The sequence below is a fragment of the Orcinus orca genome, chromosome X (assembly GCF_937001465.1).
Source record: "Orcinus orca chromosome X, mOrcOrc1.1, whole genome shotgun sequence".
NCBI classification, from domain to species: Eukaryota; Metazoa; Chordata; class Mammalia; order Artiodactyla; family Delphinidae; genus Orcinus; species Orcinus orca.
In genome coordinates this window covers 15692045-15708286 of record NC_064580.1, presented here as the reverse complement: position 1 = coordinate 15708286, position 16242 = coordinate 15692045, and the positions used below count along the sequence as shown (strand labels likewise).

The following is a 16242-nucleotide window of genomic DNA, read 5'->3' as shown; positions in this document are numbered from 1 at the left end:
TAGGTTGTATTGTACTCTTCTGTGGTATGGATTACCGTAAGTGATTTAACCTCTCCCTAAGGATTGATGTTTAGGTTGTCTCCATATTCTTGTTTAAATCATCTACAGTGGACATTCTTATAGAATGTTCTATAGTTCATATAGAACTTTTTATATAAGTGTGAATGCCTACATTCTTAGAAGTAGAATTCCTGGTTCAAAGGGAATGTATGCTTTAAGTGTTGAAATATACTGTTAAATTGCACCTTAAAAGGGTGTTCCAGGGCTTCCCTGGTGGCACAGTGGTTGAGAGTCCGCCTGCCGATGCAGGGGACGCGGGTTCGTGCCCCAGTCTGGGAAGATCCCACATGCCGCGGAGCGGCTGGGCCAGTGAGCCATGGCCGCTGAGCCTGCGCGTCTGGAGCCTGTGCTCCGCAACGAGAGAGGCCACAACAGTGAGAGGCCTGCGTACCGCAAAAAAAAAAAAAAAAAGGGTGTTCCAAACTATGCTCCAGTATTAGTGTATAGATATATTCATATTCCCACACCTTTACTAGCAATGAATATTATCTATCTTTTAAAATTTTGTAAATCTTTTTTTGGAGGTGGGAATGGTAATGGTATCCCATTGTAATTTGCCTTGAAGTGATTACCAGTGAAATTGAACTTTTAAAATGTGTTTAATGGCCTTTTATTTTTCTGTGAATCGCCTGATTATAGCCTTTGCCTTTTTTCTACTGGATTTCTTTTCTTACTCTTACTGATTTGTGGAGTGCTCTTTTCAGCCAAGCTTGGAACTTGGCCAGGAGCCATCTTAAATTCTCACTCCTCCTTGACCCTGGCCTCTGGATAGCCAATTAATTAGGAAGGCCCACCTACTTAGCTTGCTAATTATTTCTTTGTTGTGTCTCTTCTTTCTAACCTTAATACCACTGCCCCTTGTGCAGGCTTTCCTCTTGCCTAGACGGTTCAACTAGCCTTATAACTGCCTATAATTGTCACCCTTAAACACAACTGCTAGAAATATCTGATACAGAAGCCATATCACATCATTCCATACTTAAAACTCCTTTGAAGTTACCATTTGCATTCAGGATGAAGTATAAGTTTGTTAATATGGCCTTTAAGGTGCTCTGTGATCTATCTGGTTTACAGTTGCCACTTCTTGCTTTGGATTTTATGTTCTGAATTGCTTATAATAGCCTGTCCATACCATATTCCTGTTTTTAGGCTGATTATCTCTGGTTAATTCCTATTTTTATTTTAAGATTCATTTCAGGCATTAAATCCTCCAGGATACCTTCCCTATTTTTGCCTCTGTATTCTTATACTTCTGTAGCGCCTTGTGCATATGTCAGTCTTTTTAAAATAAATAAATTTATTTATTTCTTTATTTATTTTTGGCTGTGTTGGGTCTTCATTGCTGCATGCGGGCCTTTCTCTAGTTGTGTCGAGCAGAGGCTACTCTTCATTGCGGTGCGTGGGCTTCTCATGGCGGTGGCTTCTCTTGTTGTGGAGCACAGGCTCTAGACGTGCGGGCTTCAGTAGTTGTGGCTCGCGGGCTCTAGAGTGCAGGCTCAGTAGTTGTGGCGCATGGGCTTAGTTGCTCCACGGAATGTGGAGTCTTCCCGGACCAGGGCTTGAACCTGTGTCCCCTGCATTGGCAGGCGGATTCTTAACCACTGTGCCACCAGGAAAGTCCCCCATATGTCAGTCTTTGTGGTTATTGGATTATATTATTATTTTCACTGTCTCTTGGTTCCTAGACTGTGAGTTCGTTTTGAAAAGTTAATATGGCTTTGTATTTGCAGTGCCTATCATACGTCCTGGTACGTACTTGTTTGTTCAATGAATAAAGAAAGGATGGGGGAGTACAGGAAGATGAATACATAGAGAGGGAGAAGATAGGTTTAGTTTTTGACATGTTGAAGTGCCTCTGGGAAGTTTGAGGAGGAATGACTACCACCAGACATTAGACATAAAGTATTTAGAACCTAGAAATAAGGTTTGGCTTGGGTACGTGGATTTGGGAGTTTTCAGCTTAAATGGTAGGGGTGGAAGCCTTGAGCATGAATGAGCTAGTCCAAAGAGAATATATAGAAGGAAAAGAGAAGAGTGTCAAGTTTAGAACCTTGAGAAATACCCACTCACCTTCATGATGTATAAGTACCCATATCAGGTACTTAGTAGAGGTCAGTTAAAAGGAAAGCTGATTCTTGACTATTTGGTAGATAGGAAGTTCATCAGTTACATTAGCAAGAACTGAAGACCAGCTGAAAAGTGTCCCCAGATAGAGTTAAATTTGTAATTGTGGGGGCAGAATATTGATAGAGTTCATTCCTGATGGCCTCGATTTACTGTGAAATAGGAAACTGACAAAGGCTGGAGGGAAGGATTCATACATTGATTGAAAGTCTACTATATTCTAACACCAAGGCAGAGAGCTTACTCTGTGGTTTAGGAGAAAGTCAGTTAACGAAGTAATGAATGTATAGTGAGGAAACATTATTGGTCTTAAGGCAAATGATAAAAGTTTGGAATAGGTGCCATGTGGGATGGGAGAGGGATCGACCTAGGGACATATGACAGTATTTTGGAGGGTTCACCTGAGGATGAAGACTAAATATGTGTAGCACTACATGTAATAAGCATGTGGGACTTTTCTCCAGCAGTGCTTGGAAACTGAGAATAAATAGTAAAGTGGATGGTGATATTGAACTAAGGTTTGGAGGTAACAGAACAAGGACAAGGGGATAAGTTGGTTTGGGGTGCTGAGAAGAAAGTGGTGATATGATGCACTGTAACCTGGATGTGAACGGGTGTGATAGAATGTTAGTGTTTGGTCCTCTTCTCTTCTTTTTTTTTTTTTAAAATTAATTATTTATTTGGCTGTGCCGGGTCCTAGCTGCAGCACGTGGGACCTTTGTTGCTGTGTGCAGGATCTTCATTACGGCATGCGGACTCTTAGTTGCGGCATGCATGTGGGATCTAGCTCCCTGACCGGGGATCGAACCTGGGCCCCCTACATTGGGAGCATGGAGTCTCAACCCCTGGACACCACCAGGGAAGTCCCCTCTTCTCTTCTTTATACAGTGGTTCTCAACAGGGGACGTTTTGGGTTATCACAACTGTGTGTGTATGTGGGTGCTACTTATACCTAGTGAGTAAAGATCAGGGATGCTACTAAACATCCTACACTGCACAGAACAGCCCCTACAACAGAATGTTCTGGTCCCAAATGACAGTAGTGTCATGTTCGAGAAACTCTGATCTGTATTAATTCCTTGGTGATCTCATCTAATTCCTGGCTTTAAATACAGTTTGTATGTAGGTGACTTTCAAATTTATATTTCTGCTCCAGATGTTTTGCTCCCATCTCAGACTTGTATATCCAGCCTACCTACTCAGTATCCCTACTTGGATGTCTAACAGACATGTCAAACTGCTCCACCTGCAGCCTTTCCCATATCAGGGAGTAGCAACTATCCTTCCATTTGCTTCTGCCAAAAACCTTGGTGATTATTTCTGTCACATACTACATCCAGTCCATATGGAAACCCTATTTGCTCTACCTTCAAAATATATTTGAAATTCAACCAGTTATTGCCATCTCCGTTGCTATCAGGCTGGAACAAGCTGCCTTTATCTCTCACTTGGATTACTGTGGTAACCTCTTCATAGATCTCTTTATTTATAACCTTACAGTCTGTAGTCAACACAGCAAGCAGAGTATTCCGTTTAAAACATAAGTGAGGGGCTTCCCTGGTGGCGCAGTAGTTGAGGGTCCGCCTGCCAATGCAGGGGACACGGGTTTGTGCCCCGGTCCGGGAAGATCCCACATGCCGCGGAGCGGCTGGGCCCGTGAGCCATGGCCGCTGAGCCTGCGCGTCTGGAGCCTGTGCTCCGCAACGGGAGAGGCCACAACAGTGAGAGGCCCGTGTACCGCAAAAAAAAAAAAAAAAAAAAGTGAGATTATATCACTCCTCTGCTCAAAACCACCCAGGGGGCTCCCTGTTTTACTCAGAGTAAAAGCCAGAGTTCTTACAGTGGCCTCCACAGCTCTACATGATACAACCCCTCACTCTCTCTCTGACCTGTTTCCTACTGCCCTCCCACTTGCATACTGCATTTTAGCCACTCTCTGCTTCCTTGTTCTTCGAATATTTCAGACACATCTCCTGTTTTAGGGCCTTGGCCCTGGCTGTTGGCCCTGCTTAGAACACTCTTCCTCTAGATAACTGCATGGTTAATAATCACCTCCTTCAGGCTTCTGTTCACATGTCACCTTCCAGATGAGGCTTGTCCTGATTACCTTGTTTACAGTTGCACAACCCCTCCCCTACATTGCTCTCTGGATCTCCCTTTACTCTGATCTTCTCTCTGTCTCTGTCTCTGTCTCTGTCTCTCTCTCTCTGTTTTTGCAAAGCACTTATCATATAACATAGAATGTATTTTACTTATGTTCCTCATCTTTCTCTTTACTAGCATGTGAGCACTGCAAGGTGAGATTTTTATTTTGCTAGCTAATATATATCAAGAACCTTCAGTAGTGTCTGGCGTTTAGTAGGCACTCAGTAAATATTTGTAAATGAATAAATGAAGGTTAAAGGACTACAATTCTTGATGAGGTCAAAGAAGTAATTGATTAAAAGTAAGGAAGTAGAAATTAAGGATAGGAGTTTGTGATCACAGGTAGACTCTAGGAATGTAGCTGTAAACAAAGCTATAAAAAACTCCAGGCTTTATGGAGCTTACCTTCTAGCTTGGTAAATTTATAGTAAGCCATAATAAATACATGTGTATTATGTTTGATAGTTTTATATGCTAAGGAGAAGGGAGGGTGACATTTTAGATAGGTTGGCCAGGAAGGTCTTGCTGAGAAGTTGCCATTTGAGTGAAGATGTGGAGAAAGGGAGAGAATGAACCTTGAGACTACAAGGGTAAAAATATTCCAGGCAGAAGGGTAATGTAGGTAATGCTGAGACTGGCTTCAATCACAGGGATATGTGAAAAAGTAGCCTGTAAGGAGAACCATATTGTAGGTAAGCAAGGAGGGAGGTTAAAAGGCCATTCTTTGCTAGCCACCTTCTAGAACAGAATCATTTTCTTACAGTAAAAGAGAATGATCCCTTGTTTATTTTAGCTATTGCTTTTGCAAATTATATCTTTGTGTTTAGGAAGTCATTCAAGAATGGATGATGACAAACTATATATATTTTAATTAATTAATTAATTAAATTTGGGGGCTGCATTGGGTCTTTGTTGCTGCGTGGGCTTTCTTTAGTTGCGGTGAGTGGGGGCTACTCTTCGTTGTGGTGCACGGGCTTCTCACTGCGGTGGCTTCTCTTGTTGCAGAGCACGGGCTCTAGGCGTGTGGGCTCTAGAGCGCAGGCTCAGTAGTTGTGGCTCACCAGCTTGGTTGCTCCGCGGCATGTGGGATCTTCCCGGACCAGGGCTCGAACCTGTGTCCCCTGCATTGGCAGGCGGATTCTTAACCACCGCACCACCAGGGAAGCCCACGAACTATATTCTTTAAAAACATATTTTAGGGCTCGAGCCCTGGTCTGGGAAGATCCAACATGCCGCTGAGCAACTAAGCCTGTGAGCCACAACTACTGAGCCTGCGTGCCTAGAGCCCATGCTCTGCAACAAGAGAAGCCACCGGAATGAGAAGCCCGCGCACCACAACGAAGAGTAGCCCCTGCCCGCCGCAACTAGAGGAAAACCGCGCACAGCAACGAAGACCCAATGCAGCTAAAAATAAATAAATAAGTAAATAAATTTATTTAAAAAAAAACAACACATTTTAAAGCAACTTTGTATCATTACCTTTTGTGGACAGCAGAGGGAACCATTTTGCCAGTTACCTAAATCTGGAAGGAGGTTGTTTTGAGATAAAGTCCTTTCATTTACTGTGTTATTAAAATAGTAGTTCCTTTGATTTTTTTAAAATAAAAATTTGTTTTCTCCTAGAGCTTTATTAATATTTATTTGTATGGCTGTACTTATGTAAGAAAATTTGATAGAGTTTTCATGAAATTTAGAAGAATTAATACAGTATGAAAATCTTTAGAGAATAAATTGCATTTTGTTTGTAATCATTTTCTGGTTTTTGTTACTTGCCAGCCAATAGTGACATTGATAACATACTGTCATATTGGGATTTCTTTTTAGGTTATACATTTGAATTTTAAAATTAGTTCTGTTTCTCTTGTCTTGACTGTCTTAAATCTGTTTTGTAGCAGAAAATGTATATTGCCATTTGATCTAGTTTACTTTGCTATGGAAAGACTTACTCTTACTCTGTTGAATGACAGTGTAAGGCCCTGTGATCCTTATATGTGTCTTGAATGTTTTTTGCATTCTGTGAATGTCTAGCACAAATATATCAACCTCCATGGTTATACTTTGTAAAATCTGCCCCCCCTTCTTTCCATGTGTAATAACTGATAACGGACCTTTGGCCCTTTCATGAAGTGTCGGTATGTGACTCTGCTTCTTACTTACCAGCTATTTATCAAATACTTTGATCCTTGATCAATCTAACTTTTGCCCTGCTGACTTTCCGGGTGGGTTTTTTTTTTTTTTTATTTTTATTTTGCGGTACGCGGGCCTCTCACTGTTGTGGCCTCTCCCGTTGTGGAGCACAGGCTCCGGATGCGCAGGCTCAGCGGCCATGGCTCACGGGCCCAGCCGCTCCGCGGCATGTGGGATCTTCCTGGACTGGGGCACGAACCCGTGTCCCCTGCATCGTCAGGGGGACTCTCAACCACTGCGCCACCAGGGAAGCCCTTCAGGGTGGTTTTAAGAATCATATTAAGAGTATGTAATTAAAAGGACTTTGAAGGCTAAGAATTAAGGAATTTTCAGATTGCAAGGCTAAAGGAAACAGAGAAAGCATGGGATGTTGAGATGGGTTTAAAGGAGGCTTCTTTTTTTTTTTTAACATCTTCATTGGAGTATAATTGCTTTACAGTAAAGGAGGAATTTTTAAAAGGAACCAATCTACCAGATAGGTTTTTAAAATTATATCTTGGTGAAAGAGTTAGTTGAGAGCTCATTTACTGTTCTCCAGGTGATTCCTTGGTTCATTCATTTAAAAAATGCTTACTGTTGGGTACTGTGCTGGAAATAACAATATGTAAAAGAAGTGATACTTGGTTTTAAGAATCCCTTTGTCTCATAGAGGAGTGAACACATTTTATTTTTTAAGTTTTTGGCCACACCCCACGGCATGTGGTATCTTAGCTCCCCAACCAGGGATTGAACCCACACCTCCTGCATTGGAAGGCAGAGTCTCAACCGCTGGACTGCTGGGGAAGTCCCAGAGGAGTGAACACATTTTAACAATAGTTTCACAGTTGAAGGCAAGATCACCTCTTTGGTGGGCCTTGGAGTGGGCAGGCATTGGTCAGGGAAGGCTTAAAGAGACCAGGAGAATTGGGCTTTGAAGTGTGGATGACTTGGAATTGGCCCAGCAGATGATGGGGTGTAGGGTGTTTCACAAAGTTGGCTATTTAAGTTTAAAATCTAGCTCTGATACTTATGGTATAGTCTTAGGCCACTGTGCATCAGTTTTATCTGTAAAATGGGTATAATAATTGCACTGACTTCATAGGATTGTTGTGAGAATTAAATTAATATGTGGGAAATATTTAAACTGTGCCTGGCATATACTAAACAATTGAAGGTTACCTTTTATATATATATATATATATATAAATATAAAATAAGCACTCCTTAAGGTTAACTTATTTATTTATTTATTTATGGCTGCGTTGGGTCTTCGTTGCTGGGCGTAAGCTTTCTCTAGTTGCGGTGAGCAGGGGCTACTCTTTGTTGCGGTGCACAGGCTTCTCACTGCGGTGGCTTCTCTTGTTGTGGCTCTCGGGCTCTAGAGTGTGGGCTTCAGTAGTTGTGGCGCGTGGGCTTAGTTGCTCCGTGGCATGTGGGATCTTCCTGGACCCGGGCTCGAACCCATGTCCCCTGCATTGGCAGGCGGATTCTTTACCACTGCACCACCAGGGAAGTCCCCTGAAGGTTTAACTTTCAATATCGTTATTCTAAAGATCTAGGGGGTGGAATTGGCAGGTTGTGGTCTTTGATTGTGTTAGGGGGAAAGGATGCATCTAGGGTAGTGGTTCTCAGCGTTGGATCTGGGCAATTAAAACATGCCCTGGGCCCCACCTAGACTGATTTAATCAGTAGTGCCTGCAGTGTGGCTCCAGGTGATTCTAATGTTCAGTCAGGCTGAGAACCACAGGTCTAGGACCATTTCCACGTTTCTGGCTTGGGTGATTGGATTGCTGATGGTGCCATTTACTAGGATAAAAAGCAAATTGAAAAAAAAAAAGATGTTGCTTTTAACATAGCACTTGGTCTTTCTAAGAATCCTGTTAGCATTTGCATGCTTTAACTTTCTGTAACTAAGGAATACTTTTATTTTTATTTAACATTTATTTATTTATTTGGCTGCTGTCAGGTCTTAGTTGTGGCATGTGGGATCTTTCATTGCGGCATGCGGGCTCTTCCTTGTGGCGTGTGGGCTTGTCTCTAATTGTGGCACGTGGGCTGTAGAGCAGGGCAAGCCCCGCGGCATGTGGGGTCTTAGTGCCCTGACCAGGGATCGAACCCGTGTCCCTTGCATTGGAAGGTGGATTCTTAACCACTGGACCACCAGGGAAGTCCTTAAGGAATACTTTTAAATATTTGTTTCTGGATTGCTTATCATAAATGACCCCAGACTTGTGTGACTTTCATGTTCTTGTATCTGCATTTTATACTTTGAGGTTTTTTTTAGATATTACCTGCTGCTGTTCCTTCTCTTTGGACTTACTATCTTTCAAAATACCCTATAATTTTTATATTTTTAGGTTTGTTTGACTCTCTTTTAAAATTTCTTGTTATTGCTTCCTCCCCTTTATCCTGTCTGGCTCCCCTACCCCTGCTACCACCACTACTAGAATATAAGCTCCACCAGAACAGGGATCTTGATATTTTTGTTCACTTAACGAATGCTAAATTCCTGGTACATAGTATATAATACATACTTCTTGAGTGAATGAATGAATGAATTACTATCAGGCTGGTTTTGTTTTCTTCTAGGTTCTTGGCTCTGCTCCAGAGTAAGTGAGATATTGTAGAGCAGAGTTTCAGAGGAATCTGTGAGAACTGTTTCTTCCTGTATTTAATTGATAAACATGAAGCTTAATTTTTGGTTGCTGAAGGTTGTAAGAATACAATTGAGCAAATGCTTCTTAATACATTTTAACAATGAAAACTTTTTTTTAATGTTTTGGTAGGAACCACCAAAGCCACCTCTAAATAATTTTAAAGTGGGAATGAAACTTGAAGCTATAGACAGAAAGAACCCTTATCTGATCTGCCCTGCAACTATTGGAAATGTTAAAGGAGATGAAGTTTATATCACATTCGATGGCTGGAGTGGAGCTTTTGATTATTGGTGCAAGTATGATTGTCGAGATATTTTCCCAGTTGGGTGGTGTCGCCTGACAGGAGATGTATTACAACCACCAGGAACTTATGGTAAGATAATAACTAACTAATACATGTTCTTTTATTTTCTTGAAGTTAGATCTATCTGCTCTTGGCATTGAGAGTAGGATTTCATGTCCAACTGAGGAGCATCAGGCAGAACAGCAAGGGTACTGTCCAGGTTAGAGAACTGGAGGTAAAAGTTTACAATTAGAATTTTTGAGGGCCAACACAACATCGTGGTCTGAATTGACAGTCCACACTGGGGAATATGGACAAAGCTACAAGTCACACTTAGACTATTGAAGCCTTGCTGCTAGAAACATTTTGGGGTGCTCAGGTACCTTTATAGTTGATATTCTATTTAAAATTACACATGGCATTCCATTGTTTGTATCTTGAAGATAGTTTTTTAAAGGTTGGGCATAACAAGTGTTATATACATGTTTTACATGATTTTGGTTGTTTTTTCAAGTTAAATTGATACTTTGATAGTGTTAAGTAAAATGTACATGTCCGTAAAAATTTTTGACTGTGGAAGCCATCATAGATCAGTATGTTATTTCCATCATGTGTTTATCAGTTGTAATGCTGCGCCTCCTAAGTTGAATATAGTGTCATCTAGTCTAGATATTTTCTTTCAAAGAAAAGTCATCAAAATATTGAAGCTTCTTGCTTGACTCTTCCAAGGACGTAGACATGCCTAACCTGGTCTTCTGTGATGGAATAACTGCTGAGATTTAAGTGGAGTCTAAGCACAGAACGCAATCATTTGGCCTAAGTTAAATGTAAACTTATAAGTGGAATCAAATGTAAACATACTTAAAATTTACCCCACTAAATTTATTTATTTATACCAGAAAAAAAAGATGGGTGTAGCAAATGAGTAGGTAGTGTGGTGGAGGAGGGCAGTGGCTAGGTATGAGCACATAGCCATATTATTCTTGTAACTGCTATTAGAATATTCTGTAATTTGGAACTTTAACACATCCCATTATACTACAATACTACATACCATGATGATCTTTTTGTTAGGTACCTCTTTGGTTCCCTGCTGCCATAATTTTAGGAAAGAGATGTTAATGGTTGATTTTTGTAAAATTTAGTGTGATACAGATTTATGTGCATATGATACTAAAATAAGACATGGGAATCCCCTCCTGGTCCAGTGATTAGGACTCCATGTTTCCACAGCAGGGGGTACGGGTTCAATCCCTGGTCAGGGAACTAAGATCCCACAAGCCCTGTGGTGTGGCCAATAAATAAATAAAGTAAGGCATAGTCTCTGCCCTCAAGAAGTTTACCTTCTAGTGGGAGAGGGATGAATGGAGGGATAGACTTTAAAAAAAAATACAGTACAGAATTAGCAGTGTAAAACTAGAGATGTATGCTAGATATGAAGGTGCCCAAAAGACCTCCGGTCTGTTTAGGCTGGCGGAAGGGTGGTCGGGTAAAGGAAAGCTTCACAAAAAGACACATGATGTGAGTATTAAGAGAGGAGAAGGAGTTTGCCAGGCAGAATGGAGATAAAGGTAGGGTGGACACATCACAAAGGTGTGAAATTGCACAGTGTGTTCTGAAAACTGGTGAGTTCAATTTGGGACATGGTAACTTTGGAATGTGTAGCCCAGAATGATATTGTCCTTGAGTATCTGGTCTCCCTATATTTTTCCTTAATAACGCAGTTTGGCTGCCTGACATAAAGACTAGATTTCCAGCCTTTTTAGCAGTTAGTTACAGCTGTGAGACTTAAGTCCTTGTCAGTGGGATAAAAGCACAGGTAGTGTGTTACAGAGAAGTGAATGTACCATTCTCTCTTCCTTCTTCTTGCTTCTGTCCTGCTGCTAGGAATGTGGTTGTTTTGGATGGAGCTCTATCTTGGATTATGAAATGGGGACCACATTCTAGGCATTTCGAAGTGGAAAGCAGAAAGGAGCCAGAGTCCCTGAGAACTTTGTGGAGCAGAATTTTTATACTGGCCTATTCCAGACTATTATTTGAGAGAGAAAAATTTCTGTGTTATATAAACCACTGTTTTAGGCTTTTCTGTTACTGTTAGCTGAATTTAATCTTAACTGATTCAGGGTAATTTAGGACATCTAGGTAGACATGTCCATTGGATGGATGTACATGCAGGTATGAAGCCTAAAAGAGTTAGGTCTTGGTTGACAAAGCAGGTTTGAGAATCATCACGTTCATTCAAATAAATACGTTTTGTGTCAGGTGGGATTATAGGTGCTGGCGGGGGAGTTGGTGTGGAGGTGGGCAGCTTACACATCCTGTTGATAGCAGTGGGTGTGATTTTATTTATAGATGTGTAACAGGTGGAGGTGGATCAACCACAGAACCTTGTGCGTCAACATTTAAAACAATAATTCTCACACTGGAATCACCTGGGAGAGCTTGTTAAAAGGCTGATATCCTGATGCTCACATCTAGGGGTTCTGAATCAGTAGGTCCGGAGTGGGGCTCAGGTGTTTCCACTGTACATGGTTTGAACTTTGAGAAACACAAGAATAAGAGATGGGTAGGGCTTCCCTGGTGGCGCAGTAGTTGAGAGTCCGCCTGCTGATGCAGGGGACACTGGTTCGTGCCCCGGTCCGGGAAGATCCCATATGCCGCGGATGCGGCTGGGCCCGTGAGCCATGGCCGCTGGGCCTGCGCGTCTGGAGCCTGTGCTCTGCAGCGGGAGAGGCCACAACAGTGAGAGGCCCGCATACCGCAAAAAAAAAAAAAAAAAAAAGATGGGTAGATGATAGAATTCAATTTAGGACAGTGAGAAAAAGTATATAAACGTAGGAAAAGCACTAGGTTGATTCCCCCAACAACAGGAGAGGAAAGATTTTAAGCAAATAAGTATTCAGCACTATCAAATGCAGCATAAAACTCAAGAGAGAGAGCTCATTAGTGGTCTTAAGTAAAAGCATGGTTGCTAGACTTCTTTGAAAAACCAGATTTAGAAAGTTGAGGAGTAAATAGGAGATGCAAAGTGTTTTTAAAAAAGTGATTTCAGGGCTTCCCTGGTGGCGCAGTGGTTGAGAGTTCCGCCTGCTGATGCAGGGGACACGGGTTCGTGCCCCGGTCCGGGAAGATCCCACGTGCCGTGGAGCGGCTTGGCCCATGAGCCATGGCCGCTGAGCCTGCGCGTCCGGAGCCTGTGCTCCGCAACGGGAGAGGCCACAACAGTGAGAGGCCTGCGTACCGCCAAAAAGAAAAAAAAAAAGTGACTTCAATACTTTCTGAAATATGCCTCCTCTGTCCTTTACCCCACTAGACAGTTCACCAGTTAATGTGAAATTTAGAACCTTTACCTCAATTTATAATCCTTTACCCTCTACCATTTATAGTTGTCTTAAATATTTCCTCTATATTCATTGAGAGTGGCATTATATAGTGTGATAATTTTGGCTTCAATCATAAAACATAATTTAGAAAACTCAAGAAGAGAAGGAAAATCTATTGTATTTATGCACAGTTTTGTCCTTTCAGTTGTTCGTTCTTCTTTCCTGGTTTTCAAAGATTTCTCCTTTTATCATTTTTTTTTTTCTGTTTAGAGAACTTCTTTTAGTCATTCTTTTAGGGTATGTTGGCTGGCAACAAATTTTTAGTTTTCCTTCATCTAAGAATGTCTTTATTTCCCCTTCATTCTTGAAAGGTGGTTGCTGGATATAGAATTCCAGGTTGGCAGTTGTTTTCTTTCAGCACTTTAAAAATGTTGTGCAACTTCCTTCTGGCTTCCATGGTTTCTGATGAGAAGTTTGCTTTTATTCGAATTGTTTTTCCCCTATAGGTTCCATTATGATTATGGGTCTGTTTTTCCTTGTAGTTCTTCTAGTATTTACATTATGCTCTGTTTTCTGGCTCCATTATCAGGTGTGTACAAATTTGAATTCTCTCATAACTTTCTGGTCCATTGAACCTTCTGTAGTAATCCTCTTTATGTTTTTTTAGCTTAAAGTCTGCTTTTATCTTGTATTAATGTAGCTATACCAGCTTTTTGTTGTTGTTGTTATACCAGCTTTTATTTGGTTGGTGTTCTTATTCTTTCTCTTTCTCTTTCTAATGTTCAGCCTTTATCTATCCTAATCTAAAGAGATGCGTTTCTTGCAAATAGTCGGATTTTTATTTTTTTGCCAGTCAGCCAGTCTGACTGGAGCTTTTAATCTATTTCTATTTATTGTAATCACAGATATATCGGGTTTTCAGTATGCTATCTTATTTTGTGCTTTTTATTTGTCTTGCCTTTTCTTTGTTTTGTTTTCCTTTCTTATCCTTTTTTGGATTATTTTTTCTTATTCCATTTGTTCTCCTCTTGTTGGGAAGTTATACACTGTATTTTCCGTTCTTTTAATGCTCTAGGAATTTTAACATGCTTTCTTCAAGGAAGTCTGAAATTAGTATCTTTCTTCTGCGCTAAGACAATAAAAGGAACTTAGAATACTCTACCTATTTACTCCCTTCAAATTCATGTTATTACTGTTGTATATTTTAATTATATATTTTTGTAATCTTATAAACTATTACTATTATTGTTTAAGTAATCAATATTTGTTGATATTCACCAACATATTCAACATGTTCTTTGCTCTTTATTCCTTCTTAGTAGGAATCCTCCTTAATCCCTTTCATCTGGGATTAATTTTCTGCTGCCTGAGGTAGATCCTTGAGAATTTCCTTTAGTGAATGTCTGCTAGTGGCATGCTTTCTCAGTTTATGTTCATCTGAATATGTCATTATTTCACCTCCTTCCTTGAAAGACATTTTTTCTGGGTGTAGAATTCTAAGTTGACAGCTGTTTTCTTTCAGCACATTGAAGGTATCATTATTTTGCCTTTTGATTTTCATTGCTGTTGACAGTTCAGCTGTCATTCTATTTTTCCTCTGACTGTAATGTCATTTTTTTTCCTCTAGCTACTTTAATATTTTCATGTCATCTTTGATGTTTTTTATTTTCACTCTGATAATTCTAGGTGTGGGTTTTGTTGAATCTTGGCAAAACCACACAGATACAAATGATAAGTTGTTTACTTTCATTTTGAAAATTTTTAAATGTTGGATATTATAATTTAACTGTTTTATCATTATTAAGGATTTCAAATGCCACAAGTAATTTGACATTGTGAAGCATTTTTTATGACTACTTTTTTTTTCATTTTGTTTTTGTACTTTAAAAAAATTGAAGTACAGTTGATATACAATACTGTGTTAGTTTTGGATGTACAGCAAAGTGATTCAGTTATATATATATATTTTTTCAGATTGTTTTCCATTATAGGTTATTAAAAGATATTGAATATAGTTCCATGTGCTATACAATAAATCTTTGTTGCTTATTTGTTTTATATATAATAGTTTGTATCTCTTAATCCTATACTCCTAATTTATCCCTCCCCCCTTTTCCCCTTTAGTAACCATGAGTTTTCTGTGTCTGTGAGTCTGTATTCTGTTTTGTATATAGATGCATTTGTATTATTTTTTAGATTCCACATATAAGGGATAGCATACAATTTTTGTCTTTCTCTGTCTGACTTACTTAGTATGATAATCTCTAGGTCCATCCATGTTGCTGCAAATGGCAGTATTTCATTCTTTTTAATGGCTGAGTAATATTATATATATATATATATGTATATATATATATGCCACATCTTCTTAAGCCAGTTGTCTGTTGGTGGGCACTTGGATTGCTTCTATGTCTTGGCTATTGTAAATAGTGCTGCCATTGGGGTGCATGTATCTTTTCGAATTAAGAGTTTTCATCTTTTCCGGATATATGCCCAGGAGTGGGATTGCTGGATCATATGGTAGCTCTATTTTTAGTTTTTAAAGGAACCTCCATACTATTTTCTATAGTGGCTGCACTAATCTACATTCCCACCAACAGTGTAGGAGGGTTCTCTTTTCTCCACACCCTCTTCAGCATTTATTATTTGTAGACTTTCAAAAATAGATTTTAAAATTAATTAAGTTTTGGCTATGTTGGGTCTTCGTTGCTGCTCACGGGCTTTCTCTTCATTGCGGTGCATGGGCTTCTCTTGTTGCATAGCACGGGCTCTAGAGCACGTGGGCTTCAGTAGTTGTGGCAAGTGGGCTCAGTAGTTGTGGCTCATGGGCTCTAGAGCACAGGCTCAGTAGTTGTGGCGCAGGGGTTTACTTGCTCCACAGCATGTGGCAGCCTCCTGGACGTGGGAGACCAGTGATCGAACCCGTGTTCCCTCCACTGGCAGGCGGATTCTTAACCAGTTGCACCACTAGGGAAGTCCCTATAGACTTTTTGATGATAGCCATTCTGACTGGTGTGAGACAATACCTCATTGTGGTTTTGATTTTCATTTCATTAATAATCAGCAGTGTTCAACATCTTTTCGTATGCCTGTTGACCATCTGTATGTCTTCTTTGGAGAAATGTCTATTTAAGTCTTCCACCCATTTTTTGATTGGGTTGTTTGTTTTTTTGATGTTCAGTGCATGAGTTCTTTGTTTGTTTTGGATCTTAACCCCTTGTCGGTGGCATCATTTGCAAATATTTTCTCCCATTTTGTAGGTTGTCTTTTTGTTTTGTTGATGGTTACATTTGCTGTGCAAAAGCTTTTAAGTTTGATTAGGTCCCATTTGTTTATTTTTCTTTTATTTCTTTTGCTTTGGGAGACTGATCTGAGAAAATATTGCTACAATTAATGTCAGAGAATGTTTGCCCATCTTCTGTTGTAGGAGTTTTGTGGTGTCATGTCTTATATTTAGGTCTTTAAACCATTTTGAGTTTATTTT

General features: G+C 40.1%; 1 protein-coding gene across 3 annotated transcripts in view; it reads left to right on the top strand.

Moving 5' to 3' along the window:
* The window catches only part of SCML2 (Scm polycomb group protein like 2), an 88981-nt gene that overhangs the window by 33325 nt on the left and 39414 nt on the right, over positions 1–16242 (top strand). For all 3 annotated transcript variants that reach the window (XM_004269640.3, XM_033427881.2, XM_049704727.1), the window contains exon 7: positions 9282–9525. In XM_004269640.3, the coding sequence (XP_004269688.1) occupies positions 9282–9525 (244 nt within the window). The remainder of the gene's footprint in view (positions 1–9281; positions 9526–16242) is intronic.